The sequence below is a fragment of the Gymnogyps californianus genome, chromosome 1 (genome assembly GCF_018139145.2).
Source record: "Gymnogyps californianus isolate 813 chromosome 1, ASM1813914v2, whole genome shotgun sequence".
Taxonomy (NCBI): domain Eukaryota; kingdom Metazoa; phylum Chordata; class Aves; order Accipitriformes; family Cathartidae; genus Gymnogyps; species Gymnogyps californianus.
Window position 1 is genome coordinate 152,401,643 of NC_059471.1, and position 25,070 is coordinate 152,426,712.

Sequence of the window (25,070 nt, forward strand, 5' to 3'; positions counted from 1 at the left end):
GGAAAACTTTTCTTCCCCCAACAATGTTAGCTCAGTAAAATATAGATGTTCTTTTTCTGGTAGAGAACTTGGATTTCCTTTAAAGTGACTACCTCCCTTTAAAGACTGTGTTCAAAATCATGAATATAAATCTGCAACAGAGCCCAAATTAAGATTCTGGAGTTTCTGAAGTTTCAGACCCCTCGTCTATGCAGTTATGCTTAGTGCTATTTATGCTTGAACATAAAAGCATGGCACATTTCAGTATGGTAAAGTTACAGCCATTTGCAGTGCATAAAGCCTCAGATGTATACTGTAAAGCTTGCTCGAAGTACTGAGTTCCAAAATTAGACAATGTTAGATCTCTGGAGGTAAAAATACATTTAAAAAATTATAAATATGAATGGAATGCTATTTTTGAGATTCAGGATACAAGAGAGAGTTTAAGTGGAACAGGAGCAGCATTTATACCCTTTTCACAGCCTTTGCTCCAAATAATCACATTTCAGCCCCGAAAGATCCAAGGGAGTCTGTGGAATGCAGAACAGAATGAAGGAAAACAAGGGCGGATGAAGCTAACTTAGAGGAGTCTGCAAATGCAGCAACAGCTTTGAAGTCTCTCTGTTTTAAGTCACTATAAATTATTGAGAAGCATGCTGAAACTCCTGTGCGTGTACCATATGCCTCATTAGAAGAAATCTTAAGTACCTGACAGCTTGGTTTTTACAATAAGGAAAAGAAACAAAGTTAAGGCAGTATTGCAATATTGAGACCAGTATATTCTCTTCCAGAGCTGGAGGTAATAATTACGCCTTTCTTTTCACAACATGTTTTATCAGCCAATTGCTCTCCAGGTGTTGACTTGTTAAGGAGAGAACCAAAACATTTTGCTTTACTATTTAGGTAAGCATTCATAGAGACACAATGGTTAAAATTTAATGTATACAGCACCTTAGCAGTACACGGCTCCTTAAATAAAGTACGATCCTATATGTCATAGCACCGACGAAAGAGAGTGGAGCTGAGGCTTGGCATTGGGAATAAATGCAAAGCAATGGCAAAGAGCACTTTGTTTCACAGTCACGCATTTTCCTGCGGACAGAGCCCTTGCTCCTAGCTGCAGCCCTTCCTGGAGCTTGTGCGTAGGGAGCACGCCAGAGGAACAGCTCATAGCAGCCACCAGCTCCTTCCACCCAAGTTGTCATCTTTTCCCCAGGAGTCACTACCAACTTTCCCATCACCTCAGCAGGCATGGGCCCCTCCGAGAAAAGGGAGAAGCTGCAGGGCCCAGAAGAGATGGTGGCTAGGAGCTGGCTGCTGCCACCATCAGCAGACTAGCACAGCCCACCGCCAGCTCCCCAACGGCCCCTTGGAAAAACACACCAAGGATCTCGCTGGCATGTATTTGCCGGTCAGACCACAAGGAACTTGTGGGCCATATCAGGAGCAGCTTTGCCTAATTTAAACAATTTTCAACAGTGAATTTAACTTAATCCGGCAAAAAGCTAGAGACTATTGATTTTGGCTGTGGGGTACACCTAAAAGAGTTGTCACTCCTGCCCTGGGAATCAGCCCCTGCTAAAATGTCTCAAATGGGGAGCTTAGACCACAGTTGTTAAACTTTTTTTCATAGTGGCTGTTGGCTTTCCCTGCAGAAGGAAAGAAGAAATGGGAGGAGAGTAGAACATTTTCTCAAGCATTGTTTGCTTTCTCTGTCCTTTTTACTAACGTGACCTTATTGAAGTTTGTTTTCATCTGTCATTAATCCAAATCAAAGCTAAAGCACTGTTGCTAATGGTAGCTAAATGTCTGACATTAATTGGATAGCGGGAAACATATTTCATTAACCTGTGGTGGTGATAATGAAGAATATTCTGACTTCTAAAAGCAATCAGTCTTTGTTAAATGAATGCCATTCTGCAAGACTTACCTAACAAAACTGATTAAATAGCAATTACTCCCCCTAAGAAGCAACCCTTCAGTAAAATTAAGGGATATGTGTGATAGCTCTATCTCAACATGATTTCAATAAATTCCAAGAATTTTCTTGGTATAGACGAAGTGCTTCTGTGCAGCAAAAAAGGGGTAAGACAAAATTAACATCGAGGCAGTATGTAGCGGAAATGTTTCTTCCTTCGATTATCATAATGCTCTTCTTGCAGAGCTGCATGTTAGCATTCATCTGGTGGTCTTCTGTGTGGTACAGAAAGATATCCTGGCTGTAGGGGGTATAAATAGGATTCTTTATTACAGTGCCTGGAAGCGGACAAAACCTGCTGCTGGCTAGTCCCCATGGCTATCTTTGATAGGGCCCAAAATGACAACAGGAGGAAACAAATAAAACACAAGAGCGTTCCCCCTTATACAGTCAAGCAAGACAGAAGAGAGATCTGTATTAGAAACATTGTCTGGGTGAAAAGAAACTGCCATGGATTTTCTTCTGAGGGCTACCTACCCATCCTTTTTTGTTCCAGCAATAAATACCTAGGATTTGTCTAACTCCCCCTGGAGTGCTTGTCATGGGTTACTTCTGATGTTTGCCTCAAAATGCACGCTGTTGACCCTGCAGCTCCTTCTCACGGGGAAGTAAAGTGGTTCCTAAGATACGGTGAGTTCTAGACTTTTCAATGGGGAGTAACGAAAGGGCTGGGTGCGGTTTTTGGTGTAAACCAGCATAATGCTATAAATTCAGGGTCCCCACCCTGTTCCGACACACACTGGGTGCCGCACAGGGAAAAAGCATCAGGCCTGAGTCGCTCTCATCTTTGTAAGCCACTCCCCAGGCTAAGAAGCCAGAGTCTCCAGCTTCGGTCACATTATGTCTTTGAATGCTGGATTCCGTGTTTGCCTCCTGATTTAACCGAGATTAAGTATCTATCTGCCTCACATTTGCTAGCTTACTCTGTGTATCTCTGTTGCACACACTGCAGTTGCTTTGTGCATTGTAACTGCTGCCGCCGCCATTGGAAGAGACTTTGCATCTGGAATGTGCAGGAGGGCCTGAGATGAGTGAGATTCTTCTCTAATTAGTATCCTACTCTATCTTTTGCTATATCGGTTCTTGTTCTTCATGATACTTCCCTGCTGGCAGAACTGGTTTGTGGGTTATACCATATGCAGTTCACAGAAGAGTCAAAACATACGATGAGCTGTACCCTAACTTAGGCAGGACTTGGCTTGGTTAGCTATGTATTTAAGTAGGGATTTTCTATATTATAAGCTGCATTTTAATTTTAGTTTTTATTTGGAGTTTCGTATCTAACAGAGAATGGCATTTTTCTGTCAGACCTCAGAGAAGGTACTGTCCAAGTCAGCTCTAAATAAGCTACTAATGTTTGTAATGTTTAGAAACATTATACATGTATTTTTGTTAGGTGCTGAGTTCATGCATCTTCTTTCTCAGGGTCCTGTAGATTAATGCTCTAAATATATGTTACTACACAGATTTACTGTGGGGTACAGCACAAGGTAGTACTCGGAGAAATCAAAGCTAGAGGCCATAAACTGAATCCAGGAACAGATTTATTGTGTAACTGAGAAGAAAATAAAGTTAAGCTCCAGCAGAAATAAAGAAACTTGACCAGAGGCAACAACAGAAAGTCTCACTCAAGGAGTTAGTCAAAATCAAGTCTCCTGAAGGCTGTTTCCTTTAGGAGAAGAAAAGGTTAATACAAAGAGGTTTACTGGAGGAACAATGGTTTACATACAAAGTGAAGCATTTGTTTTCTCACAAACTAAACAAAGATTGCCTATAAAGTCCTGTTTCCCTGAATGCTTTGGGGCTCCAGCGGCATGAGATGAGTGCTTGCAAGCCTTTCACATGCCAGAAGCGCTCTTTCAACTTTTTCTTAGGGCTAAACCTCGCCAGCTGACCTTGCCTTCCTTCTACACCTCTGCGTGCTTCCATAGGGTTCCTGTTGTTCCTCCCACATGGAAACAGGTATAATTAAATCAAGTCTTCACCACTGCATTTCTCACCACCCCCACCGAAAGCTTTGGAGCCAGATGGCCCAGCTATTGCCCACACTCCAACGGGTTAGCTGTGGCTTACTGGTTACCTCAGTTACCATATGACAGAGGGGTATGTAACTCTTCCCGCACTTCGCCTAGGGTGGGAGGTACGCTGCAAGGCTTTTATGCAAGTAGTGTCATTTTCTGACCATATATTTTAAGCAGTGTTGGCAGCATTGTCTATGTTTAAGCTTATTTTTCTGTTCTCGGATCCCTTCTCCAGTTATTACGCTAATTTTTTAATCATTTAAGGTGATGTTTTCCAAGATAATATCTATCTCAGATTGACTTTTTACACTTAGAAAAATCTTTTTCCTCTTGCTGACATTGCCAAAAGACTCTCTGTCTCTCCCTGGAGATGGAGAACAAGAGAGATCGAGAGCAGTGTATAAAAAAGGAGGAAGGGCATGCCAGAAGGGGCGGCCGGTTGTTACCCTGTTAAAGCAGGCAGAATGGACCCATTGCTGGTGTACAGCAGTTCAGAGCCAGCTTGAACCAGCTGCTCCAGGTCTGTGCCGTAACTAACTGAAAAGAAAAGGGACAATAAGCTACTCTGAGAAGCCCGTACCGCACTGCAGTGTACAAATGCTCTACAGTTACCATGTATTTACTGACTGCGTGAATTTCTTCTATCACCGGCTGTCACCTCACTGCTTTAAATACATCAGTGTGCTTCAGGAGGATTTTCTCAAGAAAATGAGCTTTTGTGACTGATCTCCTGATGCCACAGGCTTGTCACGATTCTCTTTTCTGAGGTGACCTTTATTTTCCAGAGTGACATTGTAATAAGTTACTGCTCACTGATAACATCGCAGAAAACAAAATTAACATAGTTCCTACCATTTGGTTGGGATTTGTAGGGTGTGTGCCTTTGCCCTTGCTTCCTTAGCTGTTTTCCTTCCAGGAGCAGAGCTCCATGTTTAAAGAGGCAAGTACAAAGTTCAATAATAAGTGATAATTATGCCTGTCTAAAGATCAGCAGTTGAGCAATGGGCTAATATTTGGGTTAATCTCAGTTATGTTATCACCTATAAGAGAAACAGAGAAAGGTCTTCTATTTTCAATCTTACTTTCATTCCCATAAGCTAACATTTTGTATTTTACTACTGTATTGACATCTTGGACAACTTGGAACAAATCACTTTGTCCCGTAATACCTCATTTTCCTGCCCTGTCAAGAGAGGTTGATACTTCCTCCTTGGTGAAGTGCTTTGAGAATTATTAATGAGAGGTTCTCTGCCTCTCTTGCTCTCTCCTTGTTTAAATCATTAATACTAAAGATCACTCAGTACTAGAATTGGTCTGAGTCCAGAGGAAGATTTAAATGCACACCAGTATTCTGGAAGAAGATTTTTATCTGAATGAGTTAATGATTGAACCTTGGTGCACGTTCATGAACTATACGTAGCTAAAGTTTACAAGAATCTCTAGCTCGTTGCAATAAAGTCAGTAGGTACTAGTGCTCTTCATAACATAAGTATATTCATCTCCATATGCCCAGCCCAGGTCAGGTGACTGAAGTCAGGAAATAAATCAGTCTTTTATCTCTGAGTCACTGCTTTTTTGCATGTTTGCAAAAGTAAAATCTAATGTTTGCAATTGCAGGCACACAAATAAAATCCACGAGGTGATCTGCCTGCCTCATTTTTAGTGGGAAATGAAAGGGGAGGCTGTAAGATATCAACCCGGTTCTGGAAGAGAACAATTTCACGAAGAGACCAAAAGAGTGAGATCCTTGGCACGTGGTGGCAGATGTCCCAGCTGTGCCAGTTCCCCCCCACGCTCGCTGCTGACCTGCTCTCTAACACTGAAAGCAGAAGACCCACTCATTTGACTTCTGCCTCATGATCCTTTGCTGCTGCATGTGTGCTACGGGTAGCACCACCACGGCCTCTCTCTGGTGTGTTACCGGCGGGTCCTGCACGCCAAGAAAGCCCGCTGGAAAGGAGTCGGCAGGAGCCTCACACTGTAGCACAGGACTCTGGAGGAAGGTGGTGCCCTGTCACGTGGTTCCCCTGTGCAGGTATGGCCATGTTGCACGCATGACTCTCTGGGTGCTGAGCAAAGGTACCCTTGTCCCTCGGGAGACAGGGAAGTTGCAAAGTCAGCAGCTTGCCTGAGCAGTCCATAAAATCTTATTACTGAAGAAGACGTAAGAGCGTAAGAGTGGCTGTATAGGTCAAATGAAAGGTCTCTCTTGCCCACTTCCCATCTCTGACAGTGGCCAAAAAAAGATGTGAGAACAGGGCAAGCGCAGAGGGGTACTTCCCCAGAATATTCTTCCAAGCCCCAGCGATTCATGGGCTTCCTGGCAACTAAAGGTTGTGTTGGACCATTGCCAAAGGGAAAAAATCCCTGGAGTGTAGCTGACTGCGCTCCTTCTCTTTTGTGAGGGAATCCTCCAAGTATGGCTGACGGCAAATGAGACAGCATGTTACAAAACAGGAGGCCATCTTTTAAAGAAGCCCTAAAACCTGGGGTTTCCAAAGCCCAGGAAATCCCCTTGTAGTGGGAGCACCACTTCGCAACTGGTTTGCCTAACTGCACCACATCAAGCTCCCTGACAGACTCAAAAGCTCTCAACCTGCCTACCACAGACTGCTGTTACCCACTCTCATGGTGGCACAGGTGGAGATGTTCTGCCTCTAAACATCATGTCTCAGTTAAGCAGGTAAATAGGTGCTTTCAGACACTGTTGCTATATAAATGACCCTAATCCTAGGTCTCACAGCAGCATAGCCTTCTGATTGCCCTTCTTGGTTAACATTGATTAAGAGAGAGAGAGGCAACAGCTTTAGCCTGAATGAACCATTTTAGCTGGAATTATTAGTGATGCAAGTATTGCAGCTCCATCCCTGGCATCAAACCTCACTTTTAAGTGCTAGGACTCAGAGCGCTTTGAGAATTTTCTCCTTGGAAGAGGGGGACTACGTTACAGCCAACTTCTTTTACGTATGCTGATAAATCTTACAGGAATTGGGCCTCCCCTTCCCGGGAAGGCATTTCAGAGGGGAACACTGAGAGAAGGCAGCATACGAACACGGTGGGGGCTGTGCGTGAGCGGGGCGCGGCGGCGTTAGCCAGGGGCCCAGGCGGCACGCCCGGCCAGGCGCCCGCAGGGCCAGGGCGGGGGCCGGCGAGGCTCAGCACCGGCCGGGAGGAAGCAGAGCAGGTGCGGCGCCCGCGGAACCCACTTCCCTGCGCGGGCCGCGGGGGGAACTTGCGCCGCGGGCGCCGGGCTCGGGGAAGTTGCCGTGCAGCCCCGGCCCGGGACGGCCGGGGGAAGGCGAGGGCTCGCAGTGCCGGCGGGGGGCCGCGCCCGGGGCCGGAGGCCGCCGGCCAGGTAGCGCGGGGCAGGGCGGCGGGAGGAGGCGCCCGGCCAGGTGCTGGCGGGAGAGGGCAGGGGCGGGGAGGGGCGGGCAGGTGAGGGGCCGGCGCGGGAGGCGGCCGGAGCCGCGGTGCAGGCGGGCGGGGAGGGAAGCGCTGCCCTCGGGGCTACGCCGGCCCCCGCCGCCTCCGGGGCGGGAGGGGCGCTGAGGACCCCGCGGCTTCTCCGTCACTCTGCCTTTCTCCGTCTCTCCCCCGCCCCGAGGATGAGCGGAGCCGAGGGCGCGCACTTCAGGCGGGCGGCGATCCGCAGGAAATCCAGCCCCGCCGCCGCCGCCAATGGAGCAGCGCCCACCTGCCCCGCGGGGCGCCCCGTCTGGAGGACACCCGCAGGTAACGGCCCTAACGGTTCCTTCGGCCCTGGCCGCTCCCCCGGCCCCGCCGTCAGCGCGGGCGTAGCGGTCGGCACCGCAGCGCTGCGGGGGGGGCAGCCAGGGGGGAAGCCGGCGGGCAGGCCCGGGGCCGGCTTGCCCCGGCGGGGGAGCGGGGAAGGCGGCAGCGCCGTCCTGCCCGGGCCGCTCTGCCGTGCGGGTTCGCTGCGGGCTGACTCCTGCGGCGAGCTCCCACGGGCTTCCTCTGCCTGTTCGCCTGGCAGCGGGCGGCTTGTGTAAATAGAAGGTTGTGTTTCCTCGTCAAAGTCAGGGAGGAGGCTCACTTAATCAACTTTTGCCGTGCGTGCCCGTGCGGTGAGGGTGAGGGCTTGCCCGAGTGCCCCCGCGGGCGGCCGTGGCGGCTGCAGAGCCGCTTCTCGGAGGGGCAGGGCTGGGGCGGCGGGGGAAGCCCGCCGGGCCCTCGGAGCCGGGGGCAGCCGCAGCTCGGCTCATACCCTCAGCCCCCATCTCGGCACGAAATGTTCTGAAGTTGTACTTTTAACAGCCCTCAGACTGGCATGAAAGCAGCCTCCCTCCTCTGACAGACCCACGCCTCACGCCTGCCCCTGCCCGATGCCTCTTTCTTTGCCCCCCCCAGCAACAAACTTGTGTTAGACTTGTTTGACATGTTATGCTTCAGAAGGCAGCTGCTATGACATCAATGCAGTACTATTAAAAAGGGCAGTTGGCTTAGGCTGGTTATCTGTGTTACCTTGGCCGTGCTGTAAAAATCAGCTATCATAAAATCCAAACTTCAGAAAGTTGTTGCTTATGAGCAAGTTAACGCACACACCCATTTATATGTCTAAACCTGGTGACTCTGTGATGTGACAGCAGGTGTGACATGCTGTGCTCATGCTTGTCACGTCACAGCAGCTTGGTTTTATGGATGTGGAAGGACAAAGTTGACGAAATAAAGCTTGAAATCTCTGACGTACACTTGTTATATTGTTGGGAATGACAACATGTCAAATATGAGGACAGGATGTTTTGCTTGGGGACTGTCTTTTCATGCATTCCAGGGCAAGAAGCCTGCTTAATTTAATAATGAGTATGCACAGATAAGAACAGACTATCACGATGCTGTTCATAGTGTGCTTTATTTTAGCTTTAATGTGTAGTGACTTTGGATAAGTGCGTGAATCCACAATTTTTTATTGGTGGTGGGATTTTTTTTTTTCCAAGGCTTCACTTGCAAATTTACATCAGGAAAGAGGAATTGGCAGTTCTATTTGTAGTATGTAGACTTAATGGATTTCATTCTCCTGTAACAGAGGACCCCTAACAACAGGGACCCTGTGTTTTCTGTTAGTTTCTACTTCAATTTCATTAGGCTGCTGCAGTTGCTCACTGTTACTGTAGACTCCTGGGTAACAGTTTCATACTCATCTACAATCTTTTATTGTTGCTCTTTTCATCTGTGCACACACCAACTCCACCGGGTGACTTTCATTTACTAAATGTGTGTGCAATGCATAGCTTTTCAGCGTGAGCATTCTTCTTGTGGCTTTTGGATGGCAGGAAGGTTATGAGGGCCATGACAAGAGCAACGTGCTGCTTATCAAATGTCCCTGCACTGCAGTAACCAACTTCATAGTACTTTCTTGCATCATGATTGGTAAACATGATTGCAATGTGAAAAACTTGCAAAATTAAGGTAAGGAAATGAATCCCAAAGATGTGGGAAATAAAAGGGAGACTCGGTGATTATTTTAGGCTTTTCTCGTGTAGGTACATAAATCCTCCTTTTTTTTCATTTGTAATCCATTTCTCCTAGAAAATGAGGTGAAGAAACCTTGTGTACACAAAAAATTTATTTTCTTTTAGTGGGACTTTGGCTTCCTGTCTGCTCCCCTTGTTGGCAGTGGCCACTGCGGCATGTGCTCCAGCATCGTATAATCCCAGGATAGCTTCGTAGCCTCCCTCTCTGTTCTTTGTAGTCAGAATGTGACTGCACTTGCTTCTGTTGCTGACAAAAGGTGATCAGACTGCCTTGATTCTGCAAGTATAAACTTTAATCCCCAGGTGCAACATAAAGCTGGGTGTGTTCTTTCTCCTATCAAAAAAAAAAAAAGCACGTGTTTACACTTTTCTGGCTTACAAAATGCTAACTGGATTTAAAGGGATTTTCTAAAGCAGGAGTATGCCTTTGACCTGCTTGAAAACCTTAGGGGAAAGGAGGAGTTAGTGTAGCCCACACATCTCCAATCCTTGTCTCTGCTAAGTGTTGTGAAATATGGCAGTTACGTACGTTACTGCTTGGGGACGGGACTCTGGCAATTGTTTCAGGTCTGTATCTGGAAAGCAACTGGAGAAACTAGATGTATTACATGAGCTGTATTTGCTTATAACTGCATTAGAAAAAAATCTGGATTATGTATATGGCAGGCATATCAGAACTCCTCTCAGACTAGTAAATTATGTGTTAATTAGTGCAAAGACTTAATAAGACCTGTTATAACTCCCGTACACTCAATAGTTTCCTCACAGCCTTTGACATTGGCCTGATGAAGTAGGGAATGTTGCAGGTTTTCTGTGCTGGGAGGCAGAAGATCAGGGAGTATTTCCATTCTTCGTGGTGTCTGAAAAAATTTCTAATGCTGAAATGGGCTACGTAAGGTTTCCGTTACAGCATCAGTCTTTTGTTGTGCATTGCAATCTAAGTGTCTGACTTCTAACAGAAAAATCTTTCTGCTCTTCAACATACTATAGTCCAAGTCATTCAGGTTCATTGTCATGTGCAAAATTGCAATTGAATTTTTTAGCATTTGAGTTTGAAAAAGCTTGGTGTGTTTACCTACAGGACAAAACAAAAATTATTTCCTATTAGAAGTTGACAGTAATTTAAAGGTTTGGACAAAAGAGTACTTGAATCTTCAGAGATACTTTGAAATGGCTGGAAAATGTCGAGGCTGATGTTGGAGACAGTTTTAGAAAAGAGCGTTCAGTGGAGTAGCATGATTAATAATCTGGTTTTGAAGGGAATAACTAATGTGGATTTGGTGTCTTTTTTCTGCTAAATTAGAATTCAGAGTTGATACTAACTCGAACAAATCTTTACTTCAAATGCACGTATGCATGTTAACTCAAAATTAGCTATCTGTCAAGAAGCAGGTGTCGGCTACTGCTTGCTTGTTCAGCACCTTTCACAAGCCAGGAGCTCTGCAAGGTGTGAGTATGGCACTACTTTGATTCTGCATGGGATTAAGCTATCCTAGAAGGTTGTATCTCCATTTAGTCGACTTGATTTAGCTGTGAAGACATAGCTCAGGACGCAAGGACACCATAATTCACTTTCATAGCGAGAAATAGCTTTTTCCTGCCATCAGTACACTCACCTCTGTCCTTGCTGCACATAGACTAGGTTAACTTTTGTGCCATTCAAATCTTGCACTCGTTCCTTGGCTTTGTTCACTTAAGTGTAAATTTACACCCTTTCTGGACTGTTTTCTTCTGTTCCCTTTTTCCTAAATATATGTCTGCTGGCATTGTACCGTATATTGGCAGTCTCAGACATTGCAGTGTGCCTCTTAGGGAGCTGAGGTAATTTGCATTCAGGACAGCATTCACTGCAGCAAGGTGTCTGCAAACACTGACAGGGAAAAAAAATAGTTCCCCACCACTACTGTTGTATCTCTGCCTGTTAAATGGATAGGATTTTATGGGATTACGTTAACAAAACTTCAGTGGTCTTTTGAGTTTCCATTTTGCAGTGGCAGATAACTAAATGAGACTCTAACAGCGTGCTGCTCTAGTCTGTGAAAAATGTCTTTATTGTTCAGGGGTTTATTCTTTAAAAGCTGGAACAACATCTATGCCCCGCCTGATAGTTTTTCATTGTTGTTGTTTTTGTTTTATTTTGGAAAAAAAAGTAATGAACTTTGGACTGTCATTCTCCTCGCTCCTGACTTTGTGTTACACGCTGCATTTTGTTGACTGGTCTGCAGTGATTGAAAATCTGATTGCTATACAGTGTGTTCGGGGAAAACCTATATGCTCATTAGGACTAATCTAAGCAGTGATTGGAATCTGTAGATGCATTAGAGACCACTGCAAAAGAGAACTAGTTACCTTACATGCCTTCCTGGTGAGTGTAGGGTTTTTGGAATTTTTCTAAAGTTGAGATTTATCAAGGAGAGCTGATACTTAAAAATGCTGAGAGAGGAAGGTGAATATATAGAAAACTGCTTCTAAATATTCCTCTCCCTTCAAAAATGAGGGAAAGTAAAGTATAAAAACTTGCTTTATGCAGAACTTGCATGAAAATGCATTTTCCTGTCTGTTATTAGAGAGCTTCCTGTTTCTGTGGGCCAAATTAATCCCGTGTGTCTCCTACTGAAGCAAATGTGTTGTGTGAAAGTGCCAGGAAATGGAACTTAGCTTCCTGAATAGAATTTTACTGTTTTCTTTTCTTCTCCCGCTTCTCCTCCAAATATTTAAGATCAAAATAATCCCTTTAAAGCCAATAAGAGTGTATTGTTTGGTTCATAGACTATCCAGGACTGAAGTCACTTATATGTGTATCTTGGGTTGCCTTGGTGTGTCTATTTAGCCCTTGCCGAACAATGTCTACTTTACCCAATAATTGTTGTTGGTCTTGTAATACTGACTTCTGGTGATCAGGATAGTGATTTCCTTAAATAAATTAGAATTTGTGTTCACTGCTTGACTTGCTAGTGACAATACACAAAGGGTTTCAAAGAAGAGTTACAATTTGACATGGATTTGCTGAAAATAACATAAGTCTGCTCCTTGCTGGTAAGACTTCTTTAGAATATACCCTGAGAGGGCAAAATTGCAGAGGTGCTGGTAAATGCCATTCCTGAAATGCTTTTAGGCATAGCTGAAATTGGGAAAGTAATAGTTTGCACACACAATACAAATTAGTTTGTTGTATGAAATCACAGGAGCAGGTTGCTTTTGCAGATAAATTAATAAATATGGTTGGGAGATTTCTGGATTGGAAAAGGAGAGCTTGCTCAAGGAATGTGTTACTTTTGGGTGACCAGTAAAACATGAATATTGAGAAAGGAAACTGTTTGTTAAAAGAAGAAGTTACGATTTGCCCTTGGCTGTTATTTTGTCCCTTGTCTGTCAATACCTGTGCTGCTTAAAACTGCAGTTGTCAGACTTTTCACCCACTTCTTAAGTCATGGTGAGGGACTATCTCATCTCCTAGCATTTCAGTCAAAATCCTGTTCGTAACTGGGCAGTATTTGATGCTGTTTGTCAGTATGTCTTGGGTACAGTGTGATCTGTGATAAAGCACTCCAACTGCTGTATTTTGCACTGTTATGTCTTAAGGTAGTGTTATGCATTTGCTGTGTAAGACAAATTATCTTCCCAGGATGAAGGATTTGTCAGAGGGAAAGGAAAAATATGAAGCAAGCAAATTTTAAAATAAGATACTTGTGGGCTTTTTCCTCTAGTTCCATTAATCCTGGGTTGATTTTCTTCAAAACGTTATTGTCAATTCAACATTTTAGTCAAATTACTGACTGCGAATTTTGTAGCTGAGACTTCTTTTTCTATGAGGGAAAAAATGGCTTTCTGTTCCAGTATGGGATACTGTATGTAATATCTCTCCTGAATATAAGGCAATCCAGGATGAACAGTTACACTTAGATAATCAGAATGATCCCTTCCATCATGTTAAATCTATGAATAAACTTTGCCTCCAGCTCTTGATGGTCGAAACGTTTTAATCAAATGCGTAGCTGTGGACAGCTCGATATATTCAGGCTGTTGTCAACAAACTCCTGTACTTCTGACAAGGGGAGAGAGAATTCTGTTTAGAGAGGGTATCCCCAGAGCAGTAGTTTTATCAATAACCCAAGCAAGTAAAAGGAGGAAATTGAAAGGAATCTTTAATGGTTTCTTCAACTAGGCTGCCCTGGAAGTAGCATTTTAAAAGAGATGGCTTTAGCAGAAGAAACGACTTTTGAAATTAATGTAGGGAAGGGAGGATGGGGCTTTGTTGAAATGTTGACGAACCAAGTAAAAATCAGAGATGTGGTCCCAGCGCACAAATACACAGCACTAAGGCGGTATCAGAAGGTATGGAGAAGTGAGTAAAAGCAGAAGAGGAGAAAAATTAAACTGCTACAGTAGTCTGCAAAGCCAGATGTGTAAAGAAATGTATTTTTAATGAGTTTCAGAGCACTGTGACACCTCTGATTACACTGAAACTCAGTAAAATGGAGCATAAAATGGATTAAAATTGGAGGCAAAAGACACTGAGTAGAAGGTAGGGCAGAGCAATGAAATAGTGTTAGTTACTAGGTATTAATGCTAACTGTGTCACAGACGTTAATGTAAAGTAAGTTAAATAGCCTGGAGAGAAGGAAAAATGTGGTGGAACTGTAATGTGAGATGTGAAATCCTGTGATTTATTCCTGACTTCTGAACAAATGTCTTGCAGCAGAGACGATAATGCCGCTGACTTACAGGTCTAGCCTTCCCCTCATGAGTAACCACAGGCGCTTGCCCTCCCTCTCAAATAGATGCTAGTGTGCTCAGATGTAGATGAGGATCGGGGAGAGAAAATGGTGACCAACGATTAAAAATAGTTCTGACTGATCCAATGGCTGGATTTATTCTGGCCTTTTTAGAGACTTGGCTTTTTATTAGTTGAGCATGTGAAGTTTCCGTGCTAGGCTTTTGGTTCTGTTGGTCGCTGTTGTGACCGAGTCCTCATGGTAGGGACTTCCAGCTGCTGTGCCGGCACCCAGCCTTGTAGCTGTATAATTAACGCTGTAACTCTGTCCGGCTCCTGCATACTTGAAACCTGCGGGGTTTGAGCTGCCCCTGAGTGCTAGTGCGGCGGTACCAGGGCTGCTGCTGGCCCCTGCTGCGAGCGGCTGTCCTGGGCCCTGCGCCCGTGCTTCTCTGGACCAGCTAGATTCTTGATGGGGCTTCTGTGTGATCTCTTTGGGGACTTTGTGGCACTCGAAGCAAAAGTCAATAGAGAAGTTTCTAACTGCATCTTTGGTACGTCTTCTGTTTCTGTGAAGCACAAGAGGCCTTGACCTGGAAAATTTGAGAGTAGATCCTCCTGCCCGTACCCGGTGGCTTCTGGAAGTAGAAGAGGGAGGGAGAGTGTCTAGAGCTCCCTGCCACTGCTTCTGGTTCTGGCTGAGGATCCTGACCCAATCAGATGCTGTTCCTTTTGGGGACTGTCTAGTCTTTGAGCTTCAGCTAGTGTGCTGGGGTAGGGCAACTTTTTATTTATTTACTTAAGAGTTATATTGGTAGCCTTTATCTTCCTACTAGGCTGAGGCATTCAGTTGCTTAAGCTGTTTCAGGCTCCTAGGTTCTCTTCCACCATGAAACAGGTATTTTAAATCAAAAATCAAAGTTAGGGTCTACAGCAGACTTAAAAAAAACCCTATAAATTACCTGAATTGTAAAATTGTTAAAATAATATTTGAAGATATATTTCTTTTTAAATGTTTTGTCTTGTATCAGAAGGGCTTGATGACAACTTCTCGCAGTGAGTAATCAGAATGTTTTTCCCCTTTGCTCTCACATACCACCATTCACTGTCTTGTCTGTGATACTTCAGTTTCTTAATTGAATATTACTATATGCATTATTTGTATTAACATCAGTAATTGAGTTAGGAAACGAAACTTACTGGCTAATTACATTCATCTTCAGAATTGGTGATTTAGGAATCAAAACAAAGTCACTGATACAGTAAAAATACATTGTTTTCGATAGAATTGAAACTTTTCATTCAGTCTGACACTAACTCTCCTCATTAAGAAGTTACATTTCATCTGTGAAGGTAGAATCCTTTTGTACTTCAACTATTGTCCTGTGCGCTGGCAGTACTATAGCATTCAAGAAAGTTAGGTGGGATGACAGACACCTGAGGAAGGTTTTCAAGAGTTCTTGGGGATCCTTTTTATTTGCCCTTTGAAAGCCTGTAACTTCTTCATTCTTAAAAAAGAAGGCTTTTATGTCTTTAAAACCAAAGCTTGGAAATTCTCGGGTGAAAATGTGATTCTAGGGGAGGCTTTGCAAAACACCTGATTTTTGTGGTATGTACAATAAAATGAGAAGTGCTATCAGTGCATAAAATTATTCAGCATTTGTGTTTTGGCTTATTTTAATTCTAAATATAGAACTATGTGAATTTTATTAAGATGCATTTTAAATTTGAAAGCAAGTTGCATCTATTTACGACTAAAAATCAGTGTCCATTTTAGAAAATAGAGTGGTGGTTAATGCAGAAGTTTAAGTTGGCTTTCATCAAGTTCTGGTAGTCTGACCCAACTGTTGCTCTGTAATTACCTTCACACTCTCTTGAGTTATGCGTCATAATGCAGTAAGCAGTGTTCTTTATTAATCTGTATCTGATCCAGTGGACAAATACACTTACCAGGGTTACAAATGAAGGGCATGCTAATGCCTGAGCTGGCTGTTAACATGCTCTTTAGAGACTGCCAAGCTAGGTCAGGTAGCAGGAGGTAATTACCGTGGTGCTCTGCGGTGGCTTTTGTGGTTAGGTTGAATGGAGGGGTGTAAGCAAGTCAAAACACAACCACCCAAGTGGTTGGTTGTGCACATAATCTATTTCTAAACTTCCTTATATCCTTTCCCTGTCCTGTATCAAGCATAGAGGATATCTTCAGAATAACATTCCTGACATGCAGTCAAAGGGGGAGAAAAAAGTCCATCCTAACTGCTGTGTATAGCCAGCAAGAGACCTGGCTAGTATTGGTGTGGGCTGCCCTTGGTGTTCAACTTCAGTGTGGAGAATTGCCCCTTTAAGTGTTTATCTTATTTATTTTCTGTATAAGGACTGCTTGTGCGCAGGATATATTAAAAGCTTTTTGTTCGTAGAAATGAGAACAATATTAACATTGTGTGTATTAATAAGGAATTTAAAGGAACTTCAAAACCCAAATGAGTTACCTCTTCCAAGGATTTTGATAGAGCTTAAACAAACAAGTGTCTGTTCTTCCTAACTGTAGAGAATTATTACTTCCTGGTTTTAACAACTGTTAACTTTTAACAGTATAATCTCTACTTTTCTCATGTGGCCGTGTGCTGGTTTTGGCTGGGTTAGAGTTAATTTTCTTCACAGTAGCTAGTATGGGGCTATGTTTTGGATTTGTGCTGAAAACAGTGTTGATAACGCAGGGATGTTTTCATTATTGCTGAGCAGTGCTTACACAGAGTCAAGGCCTTTTCTGCTCCTCACACCACCCCACCAGCGAGGAGGCTGGGGGTGCACAAGAAGCTGGGAGGGGACACAGCCGGGACAGCTGACCCCAGCTGACCAAAGGGATATTCCATACCATATGACGTCATGCTCAGCATATAAAGCTGGGGGAAGAAGAAGGAAGGGCGGGGACATTCAGAGTGATGGCATTTGTCTTCCCGAGTAACCATTATGTGTGATGTAACCTGCTTTCCTGGAGGTGGCTGAACACCTGCCTGCCGATGGGAAACAGTGAATGCATTCCTTGTTTTGCTTTGCTTGTATGCACAGCTTTTGCTTTACCTATTAAAGTGTCTTTATCTCAACCCACAAGTTTTTTCACTTTTATTGTCCCGATTCTCTCCCCCATCCCACGGGGGGAGGGGAGTGTGCGAGCGGCTGTGTGGTGCTTAGTTGCTGGTTGGGGTTAAACCATGACAGGCCGATACCAACTGTGTAGTTAACTAGTTTTATATGGGGGGTTTTTTTGGTTGTTTTCGGCAAATGCAGTTGACCTGCAACAGAAAAGTAGGCTTACCATTTTAAAATCTGAGTAATATCGGGGTGTTGGAATGTGGTACATAGCGTGTATATTACCACTGTGAATATTGTGTCCTCTTTGTTATGTCCTAAATGCCATTCAGCAGTTACGTGGGACTGGATCCTGATTAAAACAAATCTTAATTGTTTTTTGTGCCTCATTTAACTTACAAAAAATGTTTAGATAGGAAGGTGATAGGTTCTAAATGAAAAAGGGAAAAAAGTGATTAAGTAGTTTCACTGTGCATGTCTTATGATTCGCTGATTTAAATATTTACATCCTTTAGAAAACTGGAGAGTATTTCTAGGGGTGTCTCATGCATCTCAAATTGTCAGATTACTTTTTTTCCCCACAGGGTTCAACAGTGATGTTTAAAGGCTTTTGTCAAGCCCTTATTGATTGCTTCTGTTCTGCTGGGGTCAAGGTGTGTATGTTCAGCATTCATCTGAAATAGCATGCGGTATTTGACAACTGTGAGTGGGACCATGATCCTCTTATATGAGACATCAGAAAGCCTTCAGTCTTCTAAAACTTCTTTGATACAAATAATTCAGACTCTTATTCTCTAAAATTCATGACTTTCACTATGGTTTTCTGAGAGAATATTAACGTAGACCTTTCAAAAAGGAAAGTGGTTTTAAAGCTGACACAGAGAAAAATGGCCAGTGTCTGGAAGACTGGGTTGGTAATGCTGCTGAAGTATCTGCATGGGGAACGGCTCTGGGGCACAGCAGTTTAACATAACTCTTTTCCAGTTAATGTGTCTAGGCATGATGTAATGAATACTCAAATATGGTGAAGTTACAGAATCCAAACCCTCACTTGCAGAGAAGTGACTATACAGCACTGCAAATGGAAACTCAAGTTATGTTGTTCAGGCCCAGTAAATGTCATAAGTGCCCCTTTGCAGTGACAGGCTTTCCAATTGTTTCCTTTTGCCTGGAGGTGCTTGGGATATAGTCTATAGATCAGGAAAAAAATTACAGAAATTCTCTATTAGAGTGACATCTTCGAGAGAGATTGCTGCAGGAAAAAAAATCTGATTCCCTCTGCTGTCCTGTGGTGTAGAGTGCTATTGCTCACACCGATGCTGGCTTTAAAAAAAAAAAAAAAAGGTAAATCTTTCCCTATTTCCTTCCTTTCGTCACAGGGAAGGAGATTAGAGACCTGAGCAGAAGTACATGACTTGTGCTCTGTGAAGACTATGAAAGTGCATGTATTTAGTAGTCTTCTATTTTCCACAGTGCTGTGCTGTGCTGTGCTCTGTTTGCTAGTACAAAAGTACATATCGGAAGAAAAAACCACTCCTGCCCCTCTCTGTTTCCCATATATTCATTCTGAGGAAGTCCTTCGTGTCACTCATATTTGGGCTGCCTTTGTGCTCACGTACCACCCTGAATCTATAGTTTGGGATGGAAATGGAGGCATTTCTATAAGTATTTTTCCTCCCTCGAGAAATCAAATAAAGTAGCTGTTTGCTGTCAAGTTAGCTTCAGTTTCAGGAAGGAAAAATGCTTTTTAAATATGAAAAGTGAGAATATATCATCCTTGCAAAGATTGGTGAGGACTGCATGTTTATTATAGTCGGTGAGATGATAGGCAACACTAAATGTGGGTAAGGCTAGCAGAGCCGGAAACTGAAATACACAGAGCTGAGGTATCTGAAGTACTACAGTTGGATTTATTTTTTTTTTTCTCTTTTGGTACATGTGGAAGGGCAGGTTGTTTGAAGTTAAAATACAATGTTTACAGTGGCTCAGGGCATAGAAGCAGGATCAGCTTTCTGATAAGGTTTTTTCCCAGGTATGGTACACAAGGGGTTAGAAAAGTAGAAGCTATTTAGTAACTGGAAGCAAGGAGAGAGGACTGCAAGCTGCCTGCATGGTGCTGAAAGGACTCTTTATCCTAAGGATTTTTTCTTTTTTATTTTTCTCGGTGTGTGGGCTTACATTGAGAAAAGGCAGAATTCTGATAGCTGGTAAGCATGTTAATCTTTAAATAAAAACTTCTGAACTGCTTTACAGCAGCTGCTAACAAGCCATGTAGAGTAAAAGTAGGTAATCCTGTGCTAATGGAGAAGAACCTCCATTTTTACCATAAGCTCTTGGATGGCATGTATTCAAGTAAATAGAAGCAAATCATCTATGTTTTTGTGTGGAATGTGTACTATCTTCTTCTGCTATCTTTTTTTCTATATGTGGATGTTATACCATTGAACGATCTGCTGTTTAAATTATGATTATATAATTAATTATTTGGGGGGGTGTGGTCCTTAACTGTAGCATGGTTCCTGGTAGTGTGGGTTGGTTGGGTGGTTTTTAATCCTGTTGTGAAAAACATGATTTTTTTAAAAAGAAGTTGAGTTAAAATATTTTAGCAAATTGGAGGTCAATTTGAGAGACTGTAACCTTGACCTTGCACGTCAACTGAGAGACTTCAGTGTTATGTAAAATAAAGTGGTCTCATATCCATATTTTGAACAACAACAACAACAACAAAACCCCAAAAGGTTATAGGTGGCTTGTCACAGACAGAAACTACTGTAGGGGAGAAAAAAAGGATTTAAAAAGACTTTTTTTTAATTATTATTTTTACAAACACCATTGGGTCAGTGTTTAACCATTTGGGACATAATGGCAATCTACACAAATATTACCTAAAAGTTCCTGGAAAATAAGGAACACCTTCAAAAGCTAAAGTAGAAAATAAGGAACTAAAAATTGTGATTAAGAAAATATAAAAGTCTTTGAGGAGAATGTGTCTAATGCTGGGTGTCTGCCAGCTTGCAGCACTCTTGCTGCACAGGCTGCTTCAGCCAGCTGTGGTGCTGCATTGTTGTAGCAGAGAGACTGATTTCTCAGTGCGTTGGCTTTCTCATGGGCATTGCAGTATAGGTAGTTCTTCCGAGGCGCTTTTATTGGTAATCTAAAAATATTCCCTGTGTATAAAACAGCACAGGGCCAATCTAATCCCTAATGTAATTTGATAGACTGTACTGGACCTAAGCGTTAGGATATGGTTGGATATGGATTGGATGTAAGCATTTGGGTATGGTTAATACCTTCAAGTATTAAACCTTCAATTGTATAATGTGATTTCCCCCACCCCGACATTAAGCCTGACTTACTGTTCTTCATATTAGCAGGTAAAGGTCAGGAGCAATGCCTCTTAGCCACATCTAACTCAATTTTTTTAACTCCAGTTCATTCAGAGGCTTTCAGTTAATGCTTTTTGTCTTGCATTGGAAATAACCATGTCTGCCGTACGTTTATGGAGTAACAGGGACAAGGGCTACACAAACAAGGTTGTTCTTCAGGATTATCTGCCCTCATGTATGTTTAAGTAATGCTGCCTGCCTACCCTGTTAGCACAGTGGCTACTGCAAGCACGAGGCCAAAGGTAGTAGTCTGACACAATCAAGTCACCAGTGTTTTAGTATTGGCTTTGGAATATTTTCCGGTGATGACAAGGCTAGTTTTTCTTTCACATACCATATTGAATTTGTGTAGAAAATGTAAACTGAGTGAATTTTGTATGTTGAAGGTAATAGTTTATGTATGTCTGATATTGTAAGATAATTTAATAGATTATAGGCAAGTTTCTAGCAGTCAGAATTTCATGTCCGTTTTGATTGCCCGACTTCATTAAAAATCTTTGTGATAACTCAGCAGAGTGACTTGCATTTGTCTATTGCTACAGCAATCCAATTTAGAGATATATCAAAAGCCTCAAATGTTGTCTAAAGTTGAAGTTTTCCCTTTTCAAATGGTCACTTCAACCGTGCTTTTATCAGCGCCATGCAGGCAGCAGCGTGCTCTCTGGCTGATTTTTCCGCAGGTGATCTGAAGGACAGTGTCTGCCTCAGCTGCTGCCTTCCGCAGGGTCTCGAGGCACTGGCATGTGAGGCAACAGCTTGCGTGGCACTGGAGCCTTGTCCACCAAGATTCTCCTCCTGTTCCTGTGCTCTTCACGGCCTCCTCAGCATGGTGTAGAAAGAAAACAAACTCTTTCTGTTCTGAACAAGTGGAATGAATAATCAAAATACAATAATATCTTGTGCAGAATGATCATCTCTTATTTTGCTTATACATTACATAGCATGATGAGATACAGATCCATCTGGGTACAGTAAGAAATTATCAGAGAATTCACTGCCAAGAATTTAATTTAGCAGCAAACTACGATAGGCTGCCTTGTTTTGATTCTGCTATTGTGGTTCCTACAATGATTATAATGTAAAAGAAGTAAGTTGAAGATCCTTTTTGCACAGCATATTGAGTCAATGAGAGGCTTTTTTTGATGTGACCTTAGACTGGTTTGTTTCTTCCTTCAACTCATCGCTCCCTGTGGTTACTTTTCCTTAGCAAAAACGCGGTAAGAAGAGTAAAGCCAACTCTTTTACTATTAGCTCCTTATTAACTTGGAAGGTGTGGGGTTTTGCGTTTGTGGGGTGTGGTTTTTGTTTTGTTTTGTTTTTTAAATATTATCCTGTTCCCTAATTAGGACTTAGCAGACACATTTAGGAACATACAGGCAAAATAACTTTCTGAAAAGATGCATAATGTTTGTTTCCGGATTAGTGCATCGTGGCGAATGTCTGCATGTCCTCTCTGATTCACTTATCTGATATTAAATAGGAGGCAGGTATGGACTTTTTCTATTAATTCTAATTTAGGTGTTTGAATTAAAAAAAAAAAAAGCACACCTGTGTTTTACAACTCCTCAGAGGTTAACATGAAGGTAATTTTATATGCTAACGTTATACATATGACAAGAATCTGAGGTTTGAAATCTAAAGCTGAATTTCATTCAACTTCAGTTAAGGTAATTTTAATATAAAATGAATAAGGTAATTTATATTTAAGTAATTTTATTCAACTTCAGTATCTGTCAAAACTTCAACCATTTTGGTTTACACACAGAATTGTGCCTTGCTGTGTTGAAAATGTGAAAATCCACTATTAGTACATGGTACCTATGGAAACTTAAAATATGAGCAGCTGCATATTACTCTTTATTGACAAATATCAATAAAACATTGTATGAGATCCAACAATATGTAGGCAAGTCTTGACAGATAAATATTTAACTCAGTGTCGGTATGTTGTCCCAAAAATCAGGATTCTTTCACCCAGTGTGCAAAAAAGCTGATTAACACACAGAGTCGAGATATTTGTTTATTTCATGTCTGCGCAGAGATGGGTGCTAGGTGGTAACTCCACAAAGCTAGCACACCTGGGTAACACACGGTAAAGCATTTTATACCTTTCGAGCAACAGTTATCAGTATTTTTGCAGTTTCGCTTAGTTACTCTCATTCCTACTGGTTCTCGCAAGTCTCATCTCCACTTAAAGTCGCAGTGTCCTCCTTTTTTACTGCGCATGTTCTGTGAGGAAGGGGCTTCTGTTGGTAGGGGGCTCTCCCTACCTAAGGGCGGGTTTTCTAGTATGTTAATTAAGATAGTTCACTCAACGTTCCAGTAGCTCTTTGATTGCCCCTGTGCTTATCTTGGTGTTTCTTTACCCACTGACTTATGGTGTCATCCTATTTCTCTTCTCAAGGTCACGCCTCGTTAACTAAGTAGCATCCTTTGTTTTTGTTTCTCGCATATCTCCAACGGGTACACAAGCTTACGTAGGGATCCTGCACTTAGGCTCAAAACAGGCAGGCAAAGTCAATGCAGTAATTTCTTTGACTTCATATTTGAATTTAAAACAACCTTATTTCCCTCATGGCAGCTCACTGAATTCTCTACCAACTTCTATGTAAAAAAGAATGATAAATCGCTTCCTTGCTGGAACCAGAATGGGAAGGCTGCAGCCTGGTGTATTCTCTCTTCTGTATGTTCCTATACGCACACAGCAATGGGGAAGGTGAGCTTCAGACGTTGGACTGTCGCATTTTTCCAACTCTTGCTGCCGTTCTTTGGGCCAGAGCTGGTGGGGTGGCCGCCGTCACCACCGTGGTAGTGCTACACCCTGACAGCAGGGGCTACTGCTGTATTTCCAACTGGCTGTGATTCAGCAAAGTTGGTCTGGTTTTTCCTTCCTGCTTGTGATTATGGGCCTGGCCTACAGATTGCATTTTGATTTAGCAGTTGCTAGGGGCATAATTTTAAAAGCCAGAGAAGCTCCTTAGAGGTTCTGAGCTTTTCATACCCAGTGCAAAAGGTGAACTGGTAACAGTATTGGTCATATATGGAGTACTTGTGACTGTATGGAGGAACATACTTTCTAATGGATTACAACAGGTCCATATGTCTCTGAGTACTGTCATCATCCCATCTGTCTGTTATTAAACTGTTTCGCATATTTCCCTATAGCTTCTTTTATATGTATGTTGAGATGAAGCTCCTCACTTGGTGTAGTTTTTAACAAAACAGAAAACTGGCTGACATGGAAAAGAACTGCATTCAAGATGAATGTTCATACATTGAACTTTTTTGCACTCTTTGAAACTCTTGAGTACTGACCTACAGCCAGTAAACCAGGTTTAGTTTCTCTAAGGTTTAGTTTAAATGTGAATCATTTGCAAATATTCTGTGCCTCGTAATGCTATGATTCAATAGAAATGATTGTGCTGAGTAAGTTGGCCATGTGATATGGAAGGTAAGGAGATTTCTACCCTATCAGCTGTATATTTATATCTAATCAGACCTGGTCTTTTTTATGTCCAAGGTGAAAGAAATATGACCAGGTAGAACATAGGTTTGTTTCCCACAGACTTCATTCAAAAGATCTCCCTTTCACAGATTAATCTGTGATTAATCATAAAATGGTTACATTTAGCGGTAGCTTCGCAGGTTAGTTTTCTATCCTTAGTTCAAAGTCGAGAATGAAAACAGAATGATTTACCTGCATATTTCTTTCTTTCTGAGTGGCTAACTTGGAGCTGGAGATCAATGACAAAAATTTGGAATTGAGCATAAACTGCCTATGGAAATGGATGAAGACAATTATTGCTGGTAAAAGACCCTTAACCTTTTAGTGGTCAGAATTCCTTTTGCTGTAATTCCTGCACCATCCTTTTCATATCTGGAGTGTGGTTACTTATGCTGAATAGTGAAACCTTTCTAAAACTCGGTTTTGCTTTCTGCTTCCATGGCAATAGATGCCCTTACAAAAAAGGAAGTGCAAATGCGACCTTCTCGTTTTCCCAGGCTCTAAGTAACTTAGCACTTCACAGTTGCCTTCAGAGACTGCTCTGAAAGCTTAGTGAATCCTGCTCTGAATCTGTCAGTGAATCTGCTGATGGTTGGCAAAATAAATTTGTCTCAGCAACTTTCTCTCCTGTCCTTCTTACGACTGAGCAGCATAACAAGAAATGACATACAGGTTAATGGCTGTATTTTTTTTGGACATAAGAAGCAGTTGTACTTGTCAAGTGTGCTTCCATCTAAATAAGAACAAATGATCTCTAGGACTGTTTTGTCAAATTGTAGGCCAAAACACTGGATCCTGTACTATATCATGTCCCAAATTAGTAAAAACATCTGACCCATAGTTTTGAATTAAGTGTGCTGCTATACTAAAGCCACTTAAAAATCGTACTTCATCTATCCCAAATATAT

The 25,070-nt window shown here is 42.5% G+C and overlaps 1 protein-coding gene across 1 annotated transcript in view; it reads left to right on the plus strand.

The window, feature by feature from the left end:
• Positions 1–7,150: 7,150 nt before the first annotated feature.
• Positions 7,151–25,070, plus strand: part of FGD4 (FYVE, RhoGEF and PH domain containing 4) — a 114,077-nt gene continuing 96,157 nt past the window's right edge. The window contains exons 1-2 of the mRNA XM_050895087.1: positions 7,151–7,162; positions 7,583–7,710. Coding sequence (XP_050751044.1) covers positions 7,584–7,710 — 127 coding nt within the window. The 5' untranslated portion in view covers positions 7,151–7,162; position 7,583. The remainder of the gene's footprint in view (positions 7,163–7,582; positions 7,711–25,070) is intronic.